The sequence below is a fragment of the Rattus norvegicus genome, chromosome 10, assembly GCF_036323735.1.
Source record: "Rattus norvegicus strain BN/NHsdMcwi chromosome 10, GRCr8, whole genome shotgun sequence".
Lineage (NCBI taxonomy): Eukaryota > Metazoa > Chordata > Mammalia > Rodentia > Muridae > Rattus > Rattus norvegicus.
This window is the reverse complement of record NC_086028.1, coordinates 101,380,012-101,399,329: the sequence shown is the minus strand read 5'-3', so window position 1 is coordinate 101,399,329 and position 19,318 is coordinate 101,380,012. Positions and strand designations below refer to the sequence as shown.

The 19,318-nt window shown below is 48.5% G+C and overlaps 1 protein-coding gene across 1 annotated transcript in view; it reads left to right on the top strand.

Annotated features, from left to right (window-relative positions):
• Positions 1 to 18,976, top strand: part of Grb2 (growth factor receptor bound protein 2) — a 67,785-nt gene extending 48,809 nt beyond the window's left edge. The window contains exons 3-6 of the mRNA NM_030846.2: positions 6,856 to 6,953; positions 11,246 to 11,368; positions 16,444 to 16,612; positions 17,051 to 18,976. Of these exons, the coding sequence (NP_110473.2) occupies positions 6,856 to 6,953; positions 11,246 to 11,368; positions 16,444 to 16,612; positions 17,051 to 17,236 (576 nt within the window). The 3' untranslated portion in view covers positions 17,237 to 18,976. The remainder of the gene's footprint in view (positions 1 to 6,855; positions 6,954 to 11,245; positions 11,369 to 16,443; positions 16,613 to 17,050) is intronic.
• Positions 18,977 to 19,318: the final 342 nt, after the last annotated feature.

Below are 19,318 nucleotides of genomic sequence, written 5' to 3'. Positions count from 1 at the left end.
TCTGTTATTTTTAGTTTTTATAGATTAAGAGCTTACATGATGTTTGTTTTGTTGTTTTTCATTTTTGTTTGGGTTTTTTGGGGTTTGTTTATTTGGCTTTTGGTTTTTGGGGTTTGTTTGTTTGTTTGTTTGTTTTTTGAGGCAGGTTTTTTTCCGTGTAGCCCTGGCTGTCCTGGAACTCACTCTGTAGATCAGGCTGGCCTTACACCTATAAATCTGCATTCTTTAATCCCAGCACATCGGAGGCAGAGGCAGGCAGATCTGTGAGTTCCAGGGCAGCCTAGTCTACAGAGTTCTAGGACAGCCAGGGCTACACAGAGAAACCTTGTCTAGAAACAAAAAACAAAAAGAGCCTCAAAAGTGTTACTTGATACACACGCACTCTTACGGTGATTGTTATATGTCACCAACATAGGTTGTGACATTTTTACTGTTCTTATATACGTACCACACAATGTGTATGTGAAAGTCAGAGGACAACCCTTGATAGTGTTTTCTTTCCGCCATGTGGGTTCTGAGGATAGAACTCAGGTCCTAAGGCTTGACTACAGCCCACAGTGCCATTTGGCTGGCACAGTTGTTACTTTTGATTGGGATGTAATACATAGAGCAGAATTTATCTGCCATAACTGAATTTCCACAAACAACACACCCAGTTCAGCACCAGTAGAGGAAGCACACCAGTCCTACCTGGGTGTCTCCACCGTGTGCCTTCCCGATAGTCTCATTCTTTTCTTAAGTGGCTTCCTGATTTGGGTTAATACATCCAAAGGGTCTCTGGAAGGGACAGGGGCTGGGGAGTGGGAAGAGCCCCTCGCTGAAACTAGCTCTTCCTTTACAGTCTCATCTCTCAATCAGATAGATGGCTTCTGTTGAGCCAGAGTGAGTGAGTGTGTGTGTGTGTGTGTGTGTGTGTGTGTGTCTGTGTCTGTGTGTGTGTGAGTGTCTGTGTGAGTGTGTCTGTCTGTGTGTCTGAGTGTGTGTGTGTGTCTGTGTCTTTGTGTGTGTCTGTCTGTGTGTCTTTGTGTGTGTGTGTGTGTGTGTGTCTGTCTGTCTGTGTGTGTAGGTTGGGTCCTAAGTCAAAGCAGTGCATAGGACAGACAAGTACAGCTTGAGAGACTCCCTGGAATGATCCCAGTGGGGCTGAGATCACCTGTAGAAGGGCCGTCCTTAAGTGCCTTCTGCAGAGAAAGGGTGGGAGCTCAGAACAAGCTGCAGACTCTATCTGTAAGGTCTGTGAGCATTCACACACACACACACACACACACACACACACACACACACACACACACACACATGCACACACCCATGCTGCCCTCCACTCTACCTGAAACTCATGTTTACTTTGTAGCCTTTGCTGGTGTATTTATTCAAATTTTGGATAAAGTTAATTGGAGCTGGGGGCGTGCAGATGCACTCCAGGCAACTAGGGCTATTTGGAGAGTCCCTTTCTCAAAAAACAAACAATTAATTAATCAAACAATTAATGGGGGGCTAGAGAAATGGCTCAGTGGCTAAGAGCATTGCTCTTTCAGAGTGCAGTTTGATCCCCGCACTCACATTGGCTGCTCTACAGCTCCGGCTGTAGAGGATCTGTCCGTAGAGGATCCGTCCGGACCCAGCGTCTTCTGGTCTCTGCTGCCGCCTGCACGTGAGCACACACCCACTCATCTAAAGGAGGAGAGCTCTCCATTGCTCGTTCCCTCATCCATCCCTTTTTTCATGCATGTTTTGCCTGCATGTATGTCTGCCCCACATTCACACCTGCTGAGAGCAGACTCTAGAGGTGGCATTGGATCCTTTAGAACTGGAGTTATAGACTGTTGTGAACATCCTTGTGGGTGTTGGGAATTGAACACCGGTCCTTTCCAAAGGCCAAGAGCAGCCACTGGTCATAAATACTGAGTCATCTGCCCGTGCCTAAAAAGTAACTTTTTGAGTTAATGTTATACTGATGCCCAGCTTCCCTGTGAAAGTTGTCACATGCGTAAAGCAGGAAGTCCTAACCTCCACCTCACAGTGACTTCTCCTGTCCCCTACCCCCACTCCCACCCCCACCCCCTGCACAGCCAGCTCTTCTTAAATTCTAAAGTGCAGACACAGTAATAGCCTGCTTGGTTGGTGTTTTCTGAGAGCTGGAATTGTAATCATTCGTGTGCCAAGCGTCATGTGTCCTTGCCATTTGGGCGACAAAGTGTAATAACACTGTGACAGTGTAGTGTTGTAGAGGAAGGACTATGGCTGTGGTTTGTCTCCAGATCTGGGAGTTGCCTTGGTAGCTCATGCTTTAGCAGGGTACCTTTTAGGGGACTGTCCAGCCTCTCTCTCTTAGTGACGATGGCAGTAAGAACATGTGGCTTTGGGGACATGCGTGGATGTCTTGATGCTGTTGTTTGGTTTTTGTTTTTTGTTTTTGCAAGGCTTCTGGGTGCAGTCAAACTGGCCTTTCCTAAGCGAATCCCTTACGTTTTTCTAATGTACAAATAGGTCTCAGTCAGTGCCCTGTCAGCCTGGCTCATCGGCCTCCTCCACTCCAGGGCGTGTGGTTTGCCCGAAGGCTGCTTCCTCATCCCCGGACAGGCCCTGACTTTTGGTTGATAATAGTACTGGACTTGAGCAACTTTTAAAAAGAAGTAAAGGAAGGAAGGAAAGAAAGTGATGCCTCTCTTAGTGGGCTTCAGAAAAGGATGGGTGTTGTGTCAGGAGCCTCTTATTTCTAATCCTGTATTCAGTGTACCTGTTTAAGCAGCAAAACACGCCTCTGCTGGCCACTGCATACATAGGTCAGTGTTTGCTAGTGAGGCTTTTAAACTACTATGTGCTAAATACAGTGCTTCATCCCAATCTTAAATAAAATGTGAATGATTTTTGTAAAGGTTTTATGTTACGTGTGCATCTGGGTGTGTGTGCATGTTCCACACACATGCAAATGCCCCTGGAGGCCAGAAGCCTTTACAGCCCCAGGATGGAGTACAGGAGCTGCTGGCTGTGGATATTGGGAATCAAACCCGGGTCCTCTGAAGAGAAGCAGGTGTTCGCAGTAACTGCTGAACCATCTGTCCAGCCCCTATTTCCCTCTCCCCTCTTTTTTCATAGAGTTTCTCTGTGTAGCCCTGGCTGTCCTGGAACTGAGTGTAGACCAGGCCGGCCTCAAATTTAGAGGTCCACTTGCTTCTGCCTCCTAAATGCTGGGATTAAAGATGTGCATCACTACACCATGCATGGCCCGAGCCCTGCTCCTAACTTGTATTACTGTGTGTGTGTGGATGTGCTTGTATGTGGAGAGCAGCTGTGTGTGTGTGTGTGTGTGTGTGTGTGTATGTGTGTGTGCTTGTGTGTGGAGAGCAGCTGTGTGTGTGTGTGTGTGTATGTGCTTGTGTGTGGAGAGCAGCTCTGTGTGTGTGGATGTGCTTATGTGTGGAGAGCAGCTGTGTGTGTGTGTGTGTTTGTGTGTAGAGAGCAGCTGTGTGTGTGTGTGTGTGTGCTTGTGTGTGGAGAGCAGCTGTGTGTGTGTGTGGATGTGCTTGTGCGTGGAGAGCAGCTCTGTGTGTGTGGATGTGCTTATGTATGGAGAGCAGCTCTATGTGTGTGTGTGTGTGTGTGTGTGTGCTTGTGTGTGGAGAGCAGCTGTGTGTGTGTGTGGGGGGGATGTGCTTGTGTGTGGAGAGCAGCTGTGTGTGTGTGTGTGTGTATGTGCTTGTGTGTGGAGAGCAGCTGTGTGTGTGTGTGTGGATGTGCTTGTGTGTGGAGAGCAGCTGTGTGTGTGTGTGTGTGTGTGTGTGTGTGCTTGTGTGTGGAGAGCAGCTCTGTGTGTGGATGTGCTTATGTGTGGAGAGCAGCTGTGTGTGTGTGTTTGTGTGTAGAGAGCAGCTGTGTGTGTGTGTGTGTGGATGTGCTTGTGTGTGGAGAGCAGCTGTGTGTGTGTGTGTGTGTGTGTGTGTGTGTGTGGATGTGCTTGTGTGTGGAGAGCAGCTGTGTGTGTGTGTGTGTGTGTGTGTGGATGTGCTTGTGTGTGGAGAGCAGCTGTAGGTATTTATTTGGTTCTCTTTTGTTTGTTTGGGTTTTTTGTTTTTGGTTGTTGTCGATGATGAGACTGGGTCTCTCTCTGTTGTCCTGAAACTCAGTCGACCAGGCTGACCTCTAACTTAAAGAGATCTGCCTGTCTCTGACTCCAGAGTGCTGGGATTGAAGCCATTCTATTCTCTTTATCTTGGGCTCTGGAGCTTCAATTAGTCAGGCTTGCATGGCAGCTGCTTTCACCCCTTGAACCATCTCACTGGCCCATAAATGTCTGTCTGTCTATCTGTTTGTCTCTCTGTTTAAGGGAGAAATAAAAACAGGTTTTAAATTTGGTGTAGTAGTTTATGCCTCTAATTCCAGTATACAGGAGGCTGACATAAGATTGTCCCTTCGAGCTAGAGAGATGGCTCATCAGTTAAGAGCACTGACTGCTCTTCCAGAGGTCCTGGGTTCAAATCCCAGCAACCACATGGTGGCTCACAGCCATCTGTGATGGGATCTGATGCCCTCTTCTGGTGTGTCTAAGGACAGCTACAGTGTACTTCTATATAATAAGTAAATCTTTAAAGAGGGGGGAAGGGGAGGAGGAGGAGGATTGCCCTGTGCATGGCCAGCCTGGGTCATTATAAACCCCTGTGGACTACAGATCAGGTAGTAATGTGTCCCTACTGCACTGCGGGGACTGGGGGGAGGGGGAGACGGTAGTGCATCCACTGGAAGCTCATCCCTGATTAGTGAGACTCGGACCATGTTTACCTGGCTTTGACAACTACAGGGGATAACCCCTGATAGACTTATAACTGCTGGCCTGCTATATTTTATGGTGGCTTCATCCTCCTCTCCTTCTTCCTCCTCCTCCTGCTGTCTCTCCTCTCTCTCCCCAAACCAGGTAACTCAAAACCTACTTATCTCTAATCCATACAATAATTGGTTGTAGCCAATTTTATTTACCCAATAGTTTTAAGGAACAGGGTTTGCACAAAAAAAGCTTGTAAATGTAAGAATTCACTCATAGGCCTAAACCTTCAGGTACAGAATTTAGCATCTTCAGGTAAAGAATTTAGCATAGACTTTGGAATTTGAGGGTCTCTCACTGAGTTGAATGTTTACTGTTAAATTTTTTATTATTTGCAAAATTGCCATGTTTGCTTTGTTTTTTAAGACAAAGCTATGTAGCTCTGACTGGCTTCAAACTCATAGAAATCAGCATACCCCTGCCTTCTTTCTGAGTGCTGGGATTAAGTGCCTGTGCACACCTGGTCCTTGTTGACATTTATACACACACTGAGAGCCAAAGACACTGAGGGCCCTGTGACTAGAGGCTGGGCAGCATGGCACACAGCATGGCACTCGGGCAGCGAAGCTCCTCCTCTTCCCACCTTTATTGATAAGCCTGGGGGTGGTGTTGCAGCAGCTGACAGGTTGTTGCCCCTTTTGATGTTTATGTCACTTTAAAATGTCACAGCAGCCGGGTTAAAGTTTCTGATTTCTAACTTAACTGATGTTTAGCATCTCAAAGTCACTTTGTTTTTTTTTTTAAAAAACAAAACAAAACAAAATAAAACAAAAAACCAAAACCTTACCAACTTCCTTTTAGAACTTGATGGTTTGTACTAACCGCCACTGTCTTAGTCAGAGTCTCCGCTTCCATTTGGAGTTGAACTCTTACCTGTGTTTTCTCTTCCTCAGTTCTTTCTTTTGGCAACTACAAAACTTTCAGCAAACTGATTGCTTCTGCTCTTAATTTCTAGAATTAGAAGTGGAGGCCATCACACCTATCTACCTACACCTGCCTCCCTCTCTCCCCTCTCCCCTCTCTCTCTCTCTCTCTCTCTCTCTCTCTCTCTCTCTCTCTCTCTCTCTCTCTCCAGAGTTTCTCTGTGTAGCCCTGGATGGCCTCAGACTCACAGAAATCCTCCTGCCTCTGCTTCTGCCTCTGCCTCCTGCCTCTGCCTCTGCCTCTGCCTCCTGCCTCCTGCCTCCTGCTTCCTGCCTCCTGCCTCCTGCCTCCTGCCTCTGCCTCTGCCTCTGCCTCTGCCGTGCTGGGGTTAAAGGTGAGCGCCACCACCACCCACCTCCATTTTCTTTCTCAATACCAACTTTAAACCAAGCATGGTAGTACACACCTGTAATCCTAGAATTTGGGGGGTAAGGAGTGGCCATTCTAACCATCCTGGTCTACAAATCGGACCTCAAGATCCGATGGGATGGAGGTCTTGAGTCTGCTTTGAGCTTTCACTTGAGTTCTAGCTGGTCTGCCCCTAGGAGTGCCTGACCTGAATGCAGGGCTGTAGTGTTTGCTTGCCTGCTCGTTAGCACAGTATCCTGTACACCGGCCCTGGTGCGTCTCTGGGCAGCAGCAATTGGAACTGCTTGGTGGGAGAGGAATCTTGCCCTTGGCTTAGGCCCCCTCTGCTCTCTTGACACTAGCTTCTCTGTCTGCAAGAGAAGCCTTCTTAAGAAACTGATCCTAGGGGTTGGGGATTTAGCTCAGTGGTAGAGCACTTGCCTAGCAAGCGCAAGGCCCTGGGTTCAGTCCCCAGCTCCGAAAAAAAGAAAAAAAGAAAAAAAAAAAAAAAAAGAAAGAAACTGATCCTTCTGCCTTCCCATTGAGGGTTTAATTCTAGGTGTTGAGAAAAAAGCCTGACCTTTCATTTCTAGAGTTTCTTTCTCTGTAACTTTCATAGTTTAACATAGAATGCGCCCAGGCTGCTGAAGGTAAAAGAGTTCTGACACTCAATGAGCCTTCCACAAACCGGGATGACTGAGTTGTCTCTGACAGTACTTATAAAAGGGGAAATTAGTGATTTTCTTTCTTGTCTTATTATTTTCCAGGTTTTGAATGAAGAGTGTGATCAGAACTGGTATAAGGCAGAACTCAATGGGAAAGATGGCTTCATCCCCAAGAATTACATAGAAATGAAACCACATCCGTAAGTCAGACTCTATGGTTCCCCTAAGCAAGGGGTTTGCCTGCTTGTCTCCAGCACTGTTTTGATTTGGTTTTGGGGGGATGATGTAGAAGGCTCTTCACTATATAGGCCTTGTTCCCCTAAGCTGTAGGCCAGCCTGTAGACCAGGCTGGCCTCACAGAGACCCACCTGCCTCTGCCTCCCTACTGTTCCAGCATGCCCAGATTGGTTTGGTTTTGTGAGATAGGCTTAAAAGTCTTAATAAAGACATCAAAATCAAAATAATAATATTGAAGAAATCAAAATCAATTTAAATGGCAAATATATGTTAGATTACTGGACCTCTGTCCTTGGTTCAGAATGCCCCTTGCCTGCGATCTCTGCAGCCTAAGATTGGGAGCCAGCGTACAGCCAGTCCAGGTTACTCAGAGGCAGACTCGAATGGGGATAAGTCCGAAGAAGCTTTGAGACTCCAAGCATGAAGTCCTCACAGCTTCCTGTGGTGGGATAAGCCCACTTGGCACTCCTACAGCCATTTAGCCTTGGGTTTTTTGTCTTTTAGGTATTTTTTGCTTTAGGGAGTTTTGTGGGCTTTTCACAGACAAAACAGTAATACGCTGGTGGAGAAGCACGAAGCAGTGAGGATGACCCCTAGATCAGACCTAGACTCAGCCTGTGCATCTCACCAAGAGTCCCTACGCGTCTGTCTCCTTCATCCATGCTCAAAAAGCTTCTGTGCCGCATGGTATCACAGACCGTGTGGGTCCCAGCTCCTAGGAGGCAGAGGCAGGGGATCCCTGGGAGTCGGGACCAGCCTGGTCTGTAGTATTGAGATTAGCCAGGACTGCATGGTGAGACCCTGTCTTAAAGAAAAGAAAGAAAGGATGGAGGGAAGCAAGGAGGGAGAATATAAAAGTGTACGTGGGAAAACACAGGCTGGAGAGGTGGCTTAGTGGTTAGGAGCATTGTCTGCTCTTCCATAGAATTTGGGTTTGAGTCCTAGCACCAACATCATGGCTCACAGCCATCTGTAATTTAAGTTCTAGAGGACCCAAGTCCTCTTCTGGCCACCAAAGTCACAGACATACATGCAGGCATAACACTCATGTATATACTTTTTATTTTTTAAATAAGAAAGAAAAGCAGAAGGTCAGGAGACAGTTTGTAAAGGAGGAAGTTTTCTTTCTTTCTCTCCCTTTGTTTATTTCTTACTTGGTCAAGGCCTTACTATATGGCTCTGACTAGAACTTTTGTTGACCACTCTGGCCTTAAACTCAAAGATCTGCCTGCCTCTGCCTCTGCCTCTGCCTTCCAAGTGTGTGTATTATTAAAGGTCCATGCCAACACACATGTCCTGCCTTCTTTTAAAAAGTAAATTGTGGGGGTTGGGGATTTAGCTCAGTGGTAGAGCGCTTGGGCCCTGGGTTCAGTCCCCAGCTCCCAAAAAAAGAAAAAAAAAAAAAAAAAGTAAATTGTGGCCAAGCAGTGGTGACACACCTTTAATCCCAGTGCTGGGGGTGGGGGTGAGGCACAGACAGCCGAGGATACACAAACAAACCCTATCTTAAAAACAACAAAACAGGGGTTGGGGATTTAGCTCAGCGGTAGAGCGCTTGCCTAGCGAGCGAGCGCAAGGCCCTGGGTTCGGTCCCCAGCTCCGAAAAAAAGAAGAAAAAAAAAAGGGGGGGGCTGGGGATTTAGCTCAGTGGTAGAGCGCTTACCTAGGAAGCGCAAGGCCCTGGGTTCGGTCCCCAGCTCCGAAAAAAAGAACCAAAAAAAAAAACAACAACAACAAAACAAAACAAACAGTAACGTGTGTGTGTTGTCTGTCTGTGTGTGTCTGTGTGCCTGTGTGTATTCTGTGTACATGAGCCCACAGTTGTATGTACCTGTGTGTGTTCGTGTACATGAGCCCACAGTTGTATGTGTGTGTGTATATCTGTGTGTGTTCTGTGTGCATGAGTCCACAGACATTAAAAAGCGTTCCTCTGGGGGTTGGGGATTTAGCTCAGTGATAGAGCGCTTGCCTAGGAAGTGCAAGGCCCTGGGTTCGGTCCCCAGCTGGGGGGTGGGGGGGGAAGAACCAAAAAAAAAAAAAAGTGTTCCTCTGGAAATGGAGTTATAGGTGATTGTGAGCCACCATTGTGGGCAATGGGAACTGAACCTAGGTCCTGTAAAAGAGCATTGAGTGTTCTTACACACTTTGCCACCTCTTTACCCCGCTTCTTTCCTTACACCCCACCCCCCTTCATCCTGGGAATTGAATAGTGAGTGAGCGTTCATCACTGGACTGTACCACAATCCCCGAATATTGAATGGTCCATTAGGCTGAGCTCACACAAAGCCCTGGGTTCTACCTGAGCACCATAAGAAAACATAGTTTTGGGGTTGTAGATTTAGCTCAGTGGTAGGGCGCGTGCAAGGCCCTGGGTTCAGTCCCCAGCTCTGAAAAAAAAAAAAAAGAAAAAAAAAAGAAAACATAGTTTTTAAAAATAAATTAAAACTGTAAATGGGTGTGGTTTCATGGTAGAATGCTTGTCTCAGATTCATGAGGCCCTAGATTTCCCAGCACTTGATTAGAAAAGAAAGACAGGTGTAGTGGTGAGTGCTTCTATCTCTTGGCATTCCACAAATGCTGGGCCAGCCTGGGGCTGACAGGCCTGACAGCTGAAGTACAATTCTAGAACCCAGGGTAGAGAGAGAGCTGGATCTCAAGAGCTGTCCTCTGACATCCACAAGTGCTTCATGTCATGTGAGTCCCTGTGTGTGCATGTGCATACAATAATGAGTTTTTAAAAATTAAGGGGCAGCCTCAAATTGAACAGTTGGGCTGTGGGACATTAAAAAATGGGGTACATTTAGTCAGAGAGCCACAGTTTCCTGACTGCTGCTCAGGCTCTGCCGTTTCCCTTTTACATAGAGAGTTTTGGGGTGAGGATTTATGTACCTGTGATCCCATCACTTGAGGTTGAGGCAGAAGTACTGTTGTTTGGGGCTAGCCTGGGCAATTGGAAAGGCCTGGGGGTGTTAGCTTAGTGCTAGAGCACGGAAGCAGCTTGAGTGAGGCCCCAGGGTCGGACCCTTCCTGGCTCTCAGCAAGTAAGCAGGCAGGAAGCTCGGCATGGTCAGCTGGGTTATTTGAGGCTGGCTGAAGGGCAGTCGGTGGGCTCCATTCCCACTTTGAGCTCTACAGAAGGAAGTTGAACACTCAGGAGCCTTTCTCCAGGTCACACTGCTGTGAAGGCCACCTCTTCTGATTGTTTCTGCACTTCCCACTCTGGATCTGCCACACGGTCTAATAATGCACACGGTGCTTAGTGTGGTGCCTCCAGGCAACGAGGCCAGCCCTCCCCCACCTCCTTTGTTTGGAGAGGAAGAGGACAGTTATACACTGACCGTCAGCCACCTAGCGATGCACTTGGGTCCAATGAAACCAGCCACAGTGGCTGTGCTGTAGTGCGCGTCGTGCGTGCCCGGCAGATGACACACAGGTTTCATAGTAAGTGACCTGCAGTTTAGCACCCAGCACCACATAAAACCAGGCATGGTGGGACACAGCTGTGCATGATAGCCATAATGAAATAATGATTTGTCACTGATAGGCAGACGGTCTGGTACTGTTGGGGTTATCATGTGCATATGAAAGGATTTCAGATCCATGAGGTAAGGTAGGACAGTCTCACTGTGTAGCTCTGGCTGTCCTGAAACTATGTAGACGAGGCTGACTTCGAACCACAGAGCCTTTGTCTGCCTCCTGGGTGCTGGGAATAAAGGGACACCACAACCACAACCTAGAGTCTACTTCCTCACAGTCCAGCTTCCCTCTGTGCTGTCGCAGACTCCACACCTCCAAGTCAGATGTCAGCCAGCCAGCCCTGCACTCCTGTTATGATGAAATGGCTTCCAAGGGCCTGTCTTCCCCTCTGCCCTTATCCTGGGTATCTGGGCTTCCCTAGGTACCACCTGATGAGTGAGGGAGAGGCAGGGCAGCTTTGGCCTTGGGCACTGGCTTTCAGACTGCATGTTAGGAGTGGTCTCCTTGTAGCCTGAAGAGTGGCCCTTGTTGCTGCCTTGAATCATGATCTGTAGAGTGGAGTGGGTGAAGCTGTTTGAAAGCTCTGTCACTCAGGAAGGCCCTGAGCCAAACAGTAGCCCCAGAGCCTTAGGCAAGAGGCCAGCAGGTAATGCTCTGCCCTGCTCTGCCCTCCCTCCTTCTCTCCGACAGAAGTGTCCCCATGTACATGCCAGGTTGTGCATCCCACCCAGTTCTCTGTGGGGAGGCAGATGTTGACTGGCTTGCCTTCCTTCCTTAGGTGGTTTTTTGGCAAAATCCCCAGAGCAAAGGCAGAAGAAATGCTTAGCAAACAGCGGCATGACGGGGCCTTCCTGATCCGAGAGAGCGAGAGCGCTCCTGGGGATTTCTCCCTGTCAGTCAAGTAAGTATTTCCTGCTGGAGCTGCCAGAGAAGCTGCAGCCATTGACTGGATTGTAAGGCTGCTGGGAAGATGTTAACCTGTCTTTTCCTGTGGACATCCTAGTGTTTGCTCTAACCTAGTTGTAGCAGATCCGAGCTTTAGGTTTGCAGTGTCATGAACCTATGGGAACTGACAGCACCCAGGGCCAGTTTAATCTGCACCACTTCTCATCCCGCCTGCCTTCACTGCTCACCTGGACCCGACACTTGGTTTCCATGAGCCTAGTGGGTGTCCTCTCAAAAATCCAAACAGGAGTTGGCCTCTAAGCTAGCACGTGAGAAGCAAAGACAGCTGGATCTCTGTGACTTCCAAGCCAGCCAGAGTTAGACATCTGACCGATCCTCCCCTTCTAGTTACTGTGTCACTGCAGAAGCCTACCCCAAAACTCTTCAGTCACAGACTCTTCTCTGCACCCCAGGCTGTCCAGGAACTTGCTGGGTAGCAGAAACTCGTCAAATGGATGGCAGTTCGCCTGTCTCAGTCTCCTGAGTACTGGGCTTACAGGCATGGCCAGCTGTTCCCTCCTCCTCATTATTAATCTGTAACGAGGTGAGGGAGCCCAGTGTCTTTGACTCCGAGCCAGGGAAGAGGAGGACAGACTGTCAGGAGTCTGCTTGCTTTCTCTGCTGTCTTGTGGGGTCTGAGGTTTAAACCCCACCTTGTCGGGTCTGAGCAGAAGGCCTCACTGAGTCACCCCACTAGTCCTGGCTTTTTTTGTCTTTTAAATACACCAACCAGGGTCTCAATGTAGAGCTCACTGTAGTACATTGAAGGCCCTGGCTTCTATCACTAGCACCACGATTAATGAGTGAAGGAGTGCACTCCTTCAGACCAGCCTTGAACTCCGAGTCCTGTGCCTTCACTTCCCTGTCATGGAAAGGAATGACAGGCCTTAAGCTCTGGGCACCAGAACCAAGCTGTGTTCTGTGTCTGAATGCAGAGGTGAGAGCTTTGGGTGAGCTTTGATACCTCAGAAGGTTTGCATACTTTTCTGTTTTGCTTTGTAAGACAGGATTTTTCTCTGTGTAGTCCTGGCTGTCCTGGAACTTTTATCTATAGACCAGGCTTGCCTCAAACTTTTTTTTTTCAACTGAGTATGATAACAGTTTCTTCTTATAACTAGGTTTGGGGTTTTTTTTTTTTTACATTTTTGATTAAACACATGTAAGTAAGGGTCATACAGAGTCTTGGTTTGTAGAATTAGCATTTTTAGACTTCTCAGTAGCTTGTATGTCTTTCCTTTGCCTGAACTGCTCCAAGTAGCAGTAAAACAGCTCAGGAAGGGGAGACAATGATTAGACAGTCGGGAGTGGCCAGGCCCCTGGGCAGTGCTGGGCTGGAGACCGGCCTGTGTTCAGCACCACCACCTCTACCCGAGCACCTGCAGGAAGGCCAGCTATGCCGTCCATGAAAGACAGCCTTGCAGGGATGGAGACCCAGGGCAGAGATAGAAATGCCTGATTAGCACAGTGAGTCCTAGGTTCCATCTCTAGCACAAGCACTGCCAACAACTGAGTGTAGTCTCAGCACTTAGGAGCTTGAAGCAGGAGGATTATACATTCTGGGTCATCCTTGGCTACATAGTGAGCTCAAAATCAGCCTGAGCTAACTGAGACCCTGGCTGATGACATGGCTCAGTGGGTAAAGGCACTTGTTATCTAGCCAGGTGACCTGTGTTTTGAGTCTCAGGAGTCCCTCTGACCGTGCCTGTGCCTACCACACATGCATATCTAGAAAATGTGGTTTTTAAAGTTAAACAGAAAACATTTAAAGATGTTAGTAAGCCATCACTTTAGGAATAAAATGTCCGGGGTGGATGACTCAGTTGGTAACTACCACGCAGACAAGAGGACCTGAGTGAGGATCCACAGTGCAGAAGTTATAGAGAGAGGAGATCCCTGGAGCTGCGGCCGGCCAGCCTAGTGTAATCAGTGAGCTCCAGGTCCAGTGAGAGACATACTGCAGACATCCAGCATTGACGTTAGGTTTCCACATACATGCACATGCATTCATACCCATACCCACACACGCACACAAGGATAGCATGAACTACCTACTGCCTTTAGTGAAGCACCTACACAGGTCCTTCGATCAGCACCAGACTTAACTAAGCTAGTACACTGGTTTCCAGGTCTGCAGAGCCTGGCGGGAAGGTCGTGGTAGGAGTGACCCTGCACTCCGGAAGCAGGTGCATCACAAAAGGCCCTTGGGCCTTTGGAGCCAGACAGGAAGGACCTTTGGATTCTGAGCCACAGTCCTTTTGAAACCACCTCCATTGCTTCTCAGTGGAGACATGAGGAAGTGGACAGCCACTTCAGGCTTGCTTTCCTCCATCAGTTACCACAGGCCAGCTGGAAATTCCAGCAATAACTCCTGGACTGTAGATAACTTTTATGATGGCATATTGTTGTGATTGTTTCAGTGAAAATAAACTTTATCAGATTATGTGTGTCTATAGGGGAAAACAGTGCATCTGGAGTTTGGTATCTGGTTTCAAACTAGCCCTGGGTGTTTGGAAGCACTGGGGCCCTACACTCCCCAGCTGAAAGCTCAGTGCTACCATCTGCTGGTTTGTCACTAGAACTCCTGTACCTTCGTTAAGCCTTAAGACTGAGGAAGGAACTGCTGCGACACTCAGAGGCTTGGCACTGAGCAGGACGCAGGGTTCTGTCCAGATGTCGCCAGGGCAGAGCCATCCAGCACCAGTCTGTCGCATTGGACAGTCCTGTTGACTGGTGCAGAAGAGCATGCATGCTTTTCCTAGGATGGAGTCTTAGTTAGGGTTTGTATTTCTGCACAAACATGACAAGAAGCAAGTTGGGGAGGAAGGGGCTTATTCAGCTCACACTTCCACATTGCTGTTCATCACCAAAGGAAGTCAGGACTGGAACTCAAGCAGGTCAGGAAGCAGGAGCTGATGCAGAGGCCATGGAGGGATGTTACTTACTGGCTTGCTTCCCCTGGCTTGCTCAGCTTGCTCTCTTATAGAACCCAGGACCACCAGCCCAGGGATGGTACCACTCATAATGGGCTGGGCTCGCCCACCCTTGATCACTAATTGAGAAAATGCCTTACAGTTGGGTCTCATGGAGGCATTTCCTCAAGGGAGGCTCCTTTCTCTGTGATAACTGCAGCTTGTGTCAAGTTGACACACACAACCAGCCAGGACAATCGACCCCTTGTCCACCTGACACCCAAACACATCATTGTTAAGCCTCAACCCTTACTTTCTTATTCATCCCCAAGATCTAAATAACTTTGAATCCCACAGTCTTTACAAATTCCTTACATATTAAAATTTCCATCCCTTTAAAATATCCAATCTCTTTAAAATTCAGTCTTCTTACAATTCAAAATTCTCTAAACTGTGGCCTTACTAAAATCCTCTTCCTTCGAGAGGGAAGCACCAGGCGCAGTCACAATCAGAAGGGAAACCAGACCCCAACCACCCAGCGTCTGGGACCCACGCTCTTCTGGGCTCCTCCAAGGGCTCGGGTCACGGCTCCAGCTCTGCCCTTTGGAGCACACACCTTGTCTCTGGGCTCCAGATGCCTGTGCTCCACTGCTGCTGCTGTGCTTGGTGCTCATCTCATGGGACTGGCATCTCCAATACGCTGGGGTCTTCTGCTGCAACAAGGCTTCACCAATAGCCTCTCACAGGCTCTCTTCGTGGTGCCAAGCCTCAACTCCTTTGCATGACCCCTTCAGTCCTGGGCCATCAACTGCACTTCAGGCTGCACCTTCACCTCAGTGATGCCGGTCTCCTCTTAATCACCGCTAGTTTCTTAGCTCAGCTGACCAGCATCAGTGGTCCCAGTACTGCAAAGGTTCACTTTAGTAGTTCTGGTATCTTGTTAATCACAGCTGATTCTTCAGCCCCAGCTAACCAAAACCACAGAATCTTCACACTCAAAACAGCAACAGCCCTGATAAGAATCTTAACCTTCCCTCTGAAATTTCACAAGCCAGGCCTCCATCTTCTGCACTGTTCTCAACATTATCTTCCAAGCTCCTACAGAAATCCCACAGAGCTCTTAACATTCCAATGAATCGTCTAGCTCAAAGTTCCAAAGTCCTTCCGCAGTCCTCCCCAAAACATGGTCAGGTTGTCACAGGAATAGCCCACTATGCTGGTACCAATTTGCCTTAGTCAGGACTTCTACTCCTGCACAACACATCATGACCAAGAAGCAAGTTGGGGAGGAAAGGGTTTATTCAGCTTACACTTCCACATTGCTGTTCATCACCAAAGGAAGTCAGGACTGGAACTCAAGCAGGTCAGGAAGCAGGAGCTGATGCAGAGGCCATGGAGGGATGTTACTTACTGGCTTGCTTCCCCTGGCTTGCTCAGCTTGCTCTCTTATAGTACCCAGGACCACCAGCCAAGGGCTGGGTCCTCCCACCTTGATCACTAATTGAGAAAATGCTTTACAGCTGGGTCTCAGGGAGGCATTTCCTGACGGGAGGCTCCTTTCTCTGTGATAACTCCAGCGTGTGTCAAGTTGACACACAAAACAGGCACTACATGGAGTATTTGTTTCCAGATACTTAGGTCTTGTTACTGTGAGAAAGAAAAAAAAAATATGAAAACTCCTCAGTGGAAAGCAAGCCTTTGGCCTACTGTAACCCAGCAATGGGAAGGCTGATTCAGCAAATCACCATGAGTTCTAGACAAGTTAGGCAGTTTGGTGAGCTCAAAGCCACCCAGAGCTAGTGTTTGAGCATCACACCACTCTGAACCTTTAAGGCAGATAGAGCTGTAGCTTCCTAAGTGAGCTGTTAGTAGATCCAGACATCTCAGTTAGACTAGTGGGTGGACTTCCACTCTGAGTGTTATTCCTGTAACTAGTGACCAGCAGTCAAGCGGGGTTTAGGGGAGACGTCTGGGATGATCCCCATTCTCAGGGTGCTGTGTGGCTAATGTGTCCCTAAGCTCTGAAAAGCTACGTCAGACAGCAGTTCCCTGGACACCTTCAGGGTTGGGTCATCCCTGCAAAGCCCTGTGGCTGCTTCACACCTGTTCTTGCCATCCTCAGGTTTGGAAATGATGTACAGCACTTCAAGGTGCTTCGTGACGGAGCCGGGAAGTACTTCCTGTGGGTGGTGAAGTTTAATTCTTTGAATGAGCTGGTAGATTACCACAGATCAACATCCGTGTCCAGGAACCAGCAGATATTCCTCCGGGACATAGAACAGGTGCCACAGGTAAGCAAGCAAAGGGCTTTGCTCACTTCCGGCCCAGGCATGGTCACCACAGCAACTCTATGCGTGTTCAGGCCGACCTCATGGCGCTTGGATGGTTGTGTCCCCAGGCAGGGGGATGTGAGGGATGTTGTCTGTACTCATTCCTCCTTATGTACAAACAGGAGTTCCGGTTTAGGGCTGCCTCACTTGTAGCCTAAGTGACGGGAACACATATTATTTTCAGACTTGTTAAGAGAACTCTGGCTGACACAGCCCAAAGGATTCCTCTAAGCCCACCTAGGAGGACTTAGGACTTGTCAGAGTGGAGGGAGCGGGGTGGGAGGCTGCTTTGGAAAGTGGGCAGGTGGGCGGGTTCGCACATGCTCATCTCTTGCCGGTAGTCCAGCTTACAAGGCAGCTGGCATGAGAAATGCCGCTTCCCTGCTCTCTCTCTTGCAGCAGCCAACGTACGTCCAGGCACTCTTTGACTTTGACCCCCAGGAGGATGGTGAGCTGGGCTTTCGCCGAGGAGACTTCATTCATGTCATGGATAACTCAGATCCCAATTGGTGGAAAGGGGCCTGCCATGGGCAGACCGGCATGTTTCCCCGCAATTATGTCACCCCAGTGAACCGGAACGTCTAAGAAGCAAAAGAGATTATTTAAAGAAAGTGAAAAGTTGAGACCGTTCACAAGAATTACACCCACACGCTGCCTGTCACAGCCTGTGAGGGAACGCAGAACACCTGGCTGGGTCCCACGGGCGACCCTCTCACTTAAGTTGCAACTTTTGGGGGTGGGAAGGGGTGTTTGATTTCATAATGCCAAAACTTAACCTATTGAATGAATTACAGTTTTTATTACGGAATCTCGCCGCTACTCGTGTTCCCTTCCTGTGTCCTTTTTTCGCGTTCTTTCTTTCCTGTCCAGTGCATGATGTTTAAGGCCACATATAGTCCAGCTGATGCCAATAATAAAAGAAAAGAAACCAAGTGGGCTGGTATTTTCTCTATGCAAATGTCTGTGGAGATGGATGGACTAGAGGAGCCGGATTCTTCACACACAGGGGCAGCCATTGTATCGGGGCCCTTGGTTGGGATTCACTGGAGATGCCTAAGGGCATCTGCCTCCGGCCTGAAGCCTGGAGCATTCCATCAGAGTTGGAATTAGGGCAGGAGCCTGCTGCCCACCCATGGTCTCCTGAGAGCCAGACTGCAGAGCTGCCCTCCCCACTGCCTCCCTTCAGTGTCTCACTTGTTTTCATAGTGCCTTTGTCTTATTTCAAGGGTGTTCATGAGTGGTGTCTTTACCTTTTTTATTTTTTTAAATAAGTTAAAGATAGTCCAGAGCTTTTCAGTTGATTAGTCTCCTATCCTATGTACATATTTTCCTCTCAGGGCAGGAGAAAGAGGACAGAGAAAGGAGCTGGCAGAAGCAGAGAGGGTGTATTTCCCATCTTAAATGGGCCAGAGGTCTTGAAGGATCAGCTTTTACATTGTGAGCTTTGACACCTGCTTCAGCTCAGACTCACCGGCCCTCAGAGTCCCTGCCCTCCAGGTCCCAGTTGCCCTTTCTATGCCTAGAGCCACTAAGGGTCAAAACACAAGGCAGGCAGGGGGGAGCGGGTGGCATCCTTCCCTCTCATAGGCCTACAAGCAGGTGGAAGTTGAAAATTCTGGCCTTTAATTTTTCTTGCTCTTACAATTAAGTCCTCGTTCTCAGTTGCACATTTCCCCCCACCTGTCCACGAGTACGAATGGCAGGATTGCGGGGCTGGTTGCATGGTTGCATCTCTGTGCACAACAGTGGTGTTTGCAGCTGCTCTGCTGCCCCATCCCATGAAGCCTTTTGAGGTAGAAAAGACCAAGAGCAACGCAAAGCTTTTTAAATCTTGTCTCCTGTGAGCTCTCAGTCCTCCGTAGTCATGTGCCTGTCCACCGTTTCTCTCCACGCAGCCTCCTCCCCACAGCAGAGTCATGGCTACTCCCAGGCTCTCCCTTGGAGTTGGCGGCGTCCGTGGGCTGCTGGACTCTTGAGGGTGGGGTCCCCCCTGGACTCTGTTTTGTGAGATGGACTCAGCTCGGAGCACCCCTGAGGCCCCGGAGGCGTCCTGGGCGGAGCCTGTTCCCACCCCTCCTGGTTCTGCTGCCTCTTTCCCTGCTGATGATAAAAATTTATCTCTGGAGTTACACCTGGGCCATTTGATTGTTTTATTTTGGAATTGGTGTATATCATGAAGCCTTGCTGAACTAAGTTTTGTGTGTATATATTTAAAGATCAGTGTTTAAATAAAAAAACAAACCTATGTACTTACGCCTCTAACTTCTGCGAATAGCAATTTGGTAGGTAGTGATTAACTGTGAATAAACTCCAATGACTTCGTAACTGTGTATCTTCATTTCTCCCTCACGGTGTTTCCGTTTTAACTTATGGACAGGGTCTCACTATGTCGCTCTGGCTGCCTCTGCCTCCCAAATACTGGGGTTAAAGGCTTGGAGTGCGTTAACACTGGCTGGCGCATCCAGTCTGATCCTAGGGTGAGTGATGTAGGTCATTGTCTGGAAAGTGGTTTAGCCTGGAGAGCCCGGAGCTGGACTGTTCTAAGGCTCTCCCTCCTCCGAGCTGAGGAGTGGAAAGGCTAATCTCTGCGGAAGTAGCTGCATGACACAGCCATGACAACACCGTTTAGGGTGAGGCAAAGCTGGTAACCACACAGTCCCGGCTATG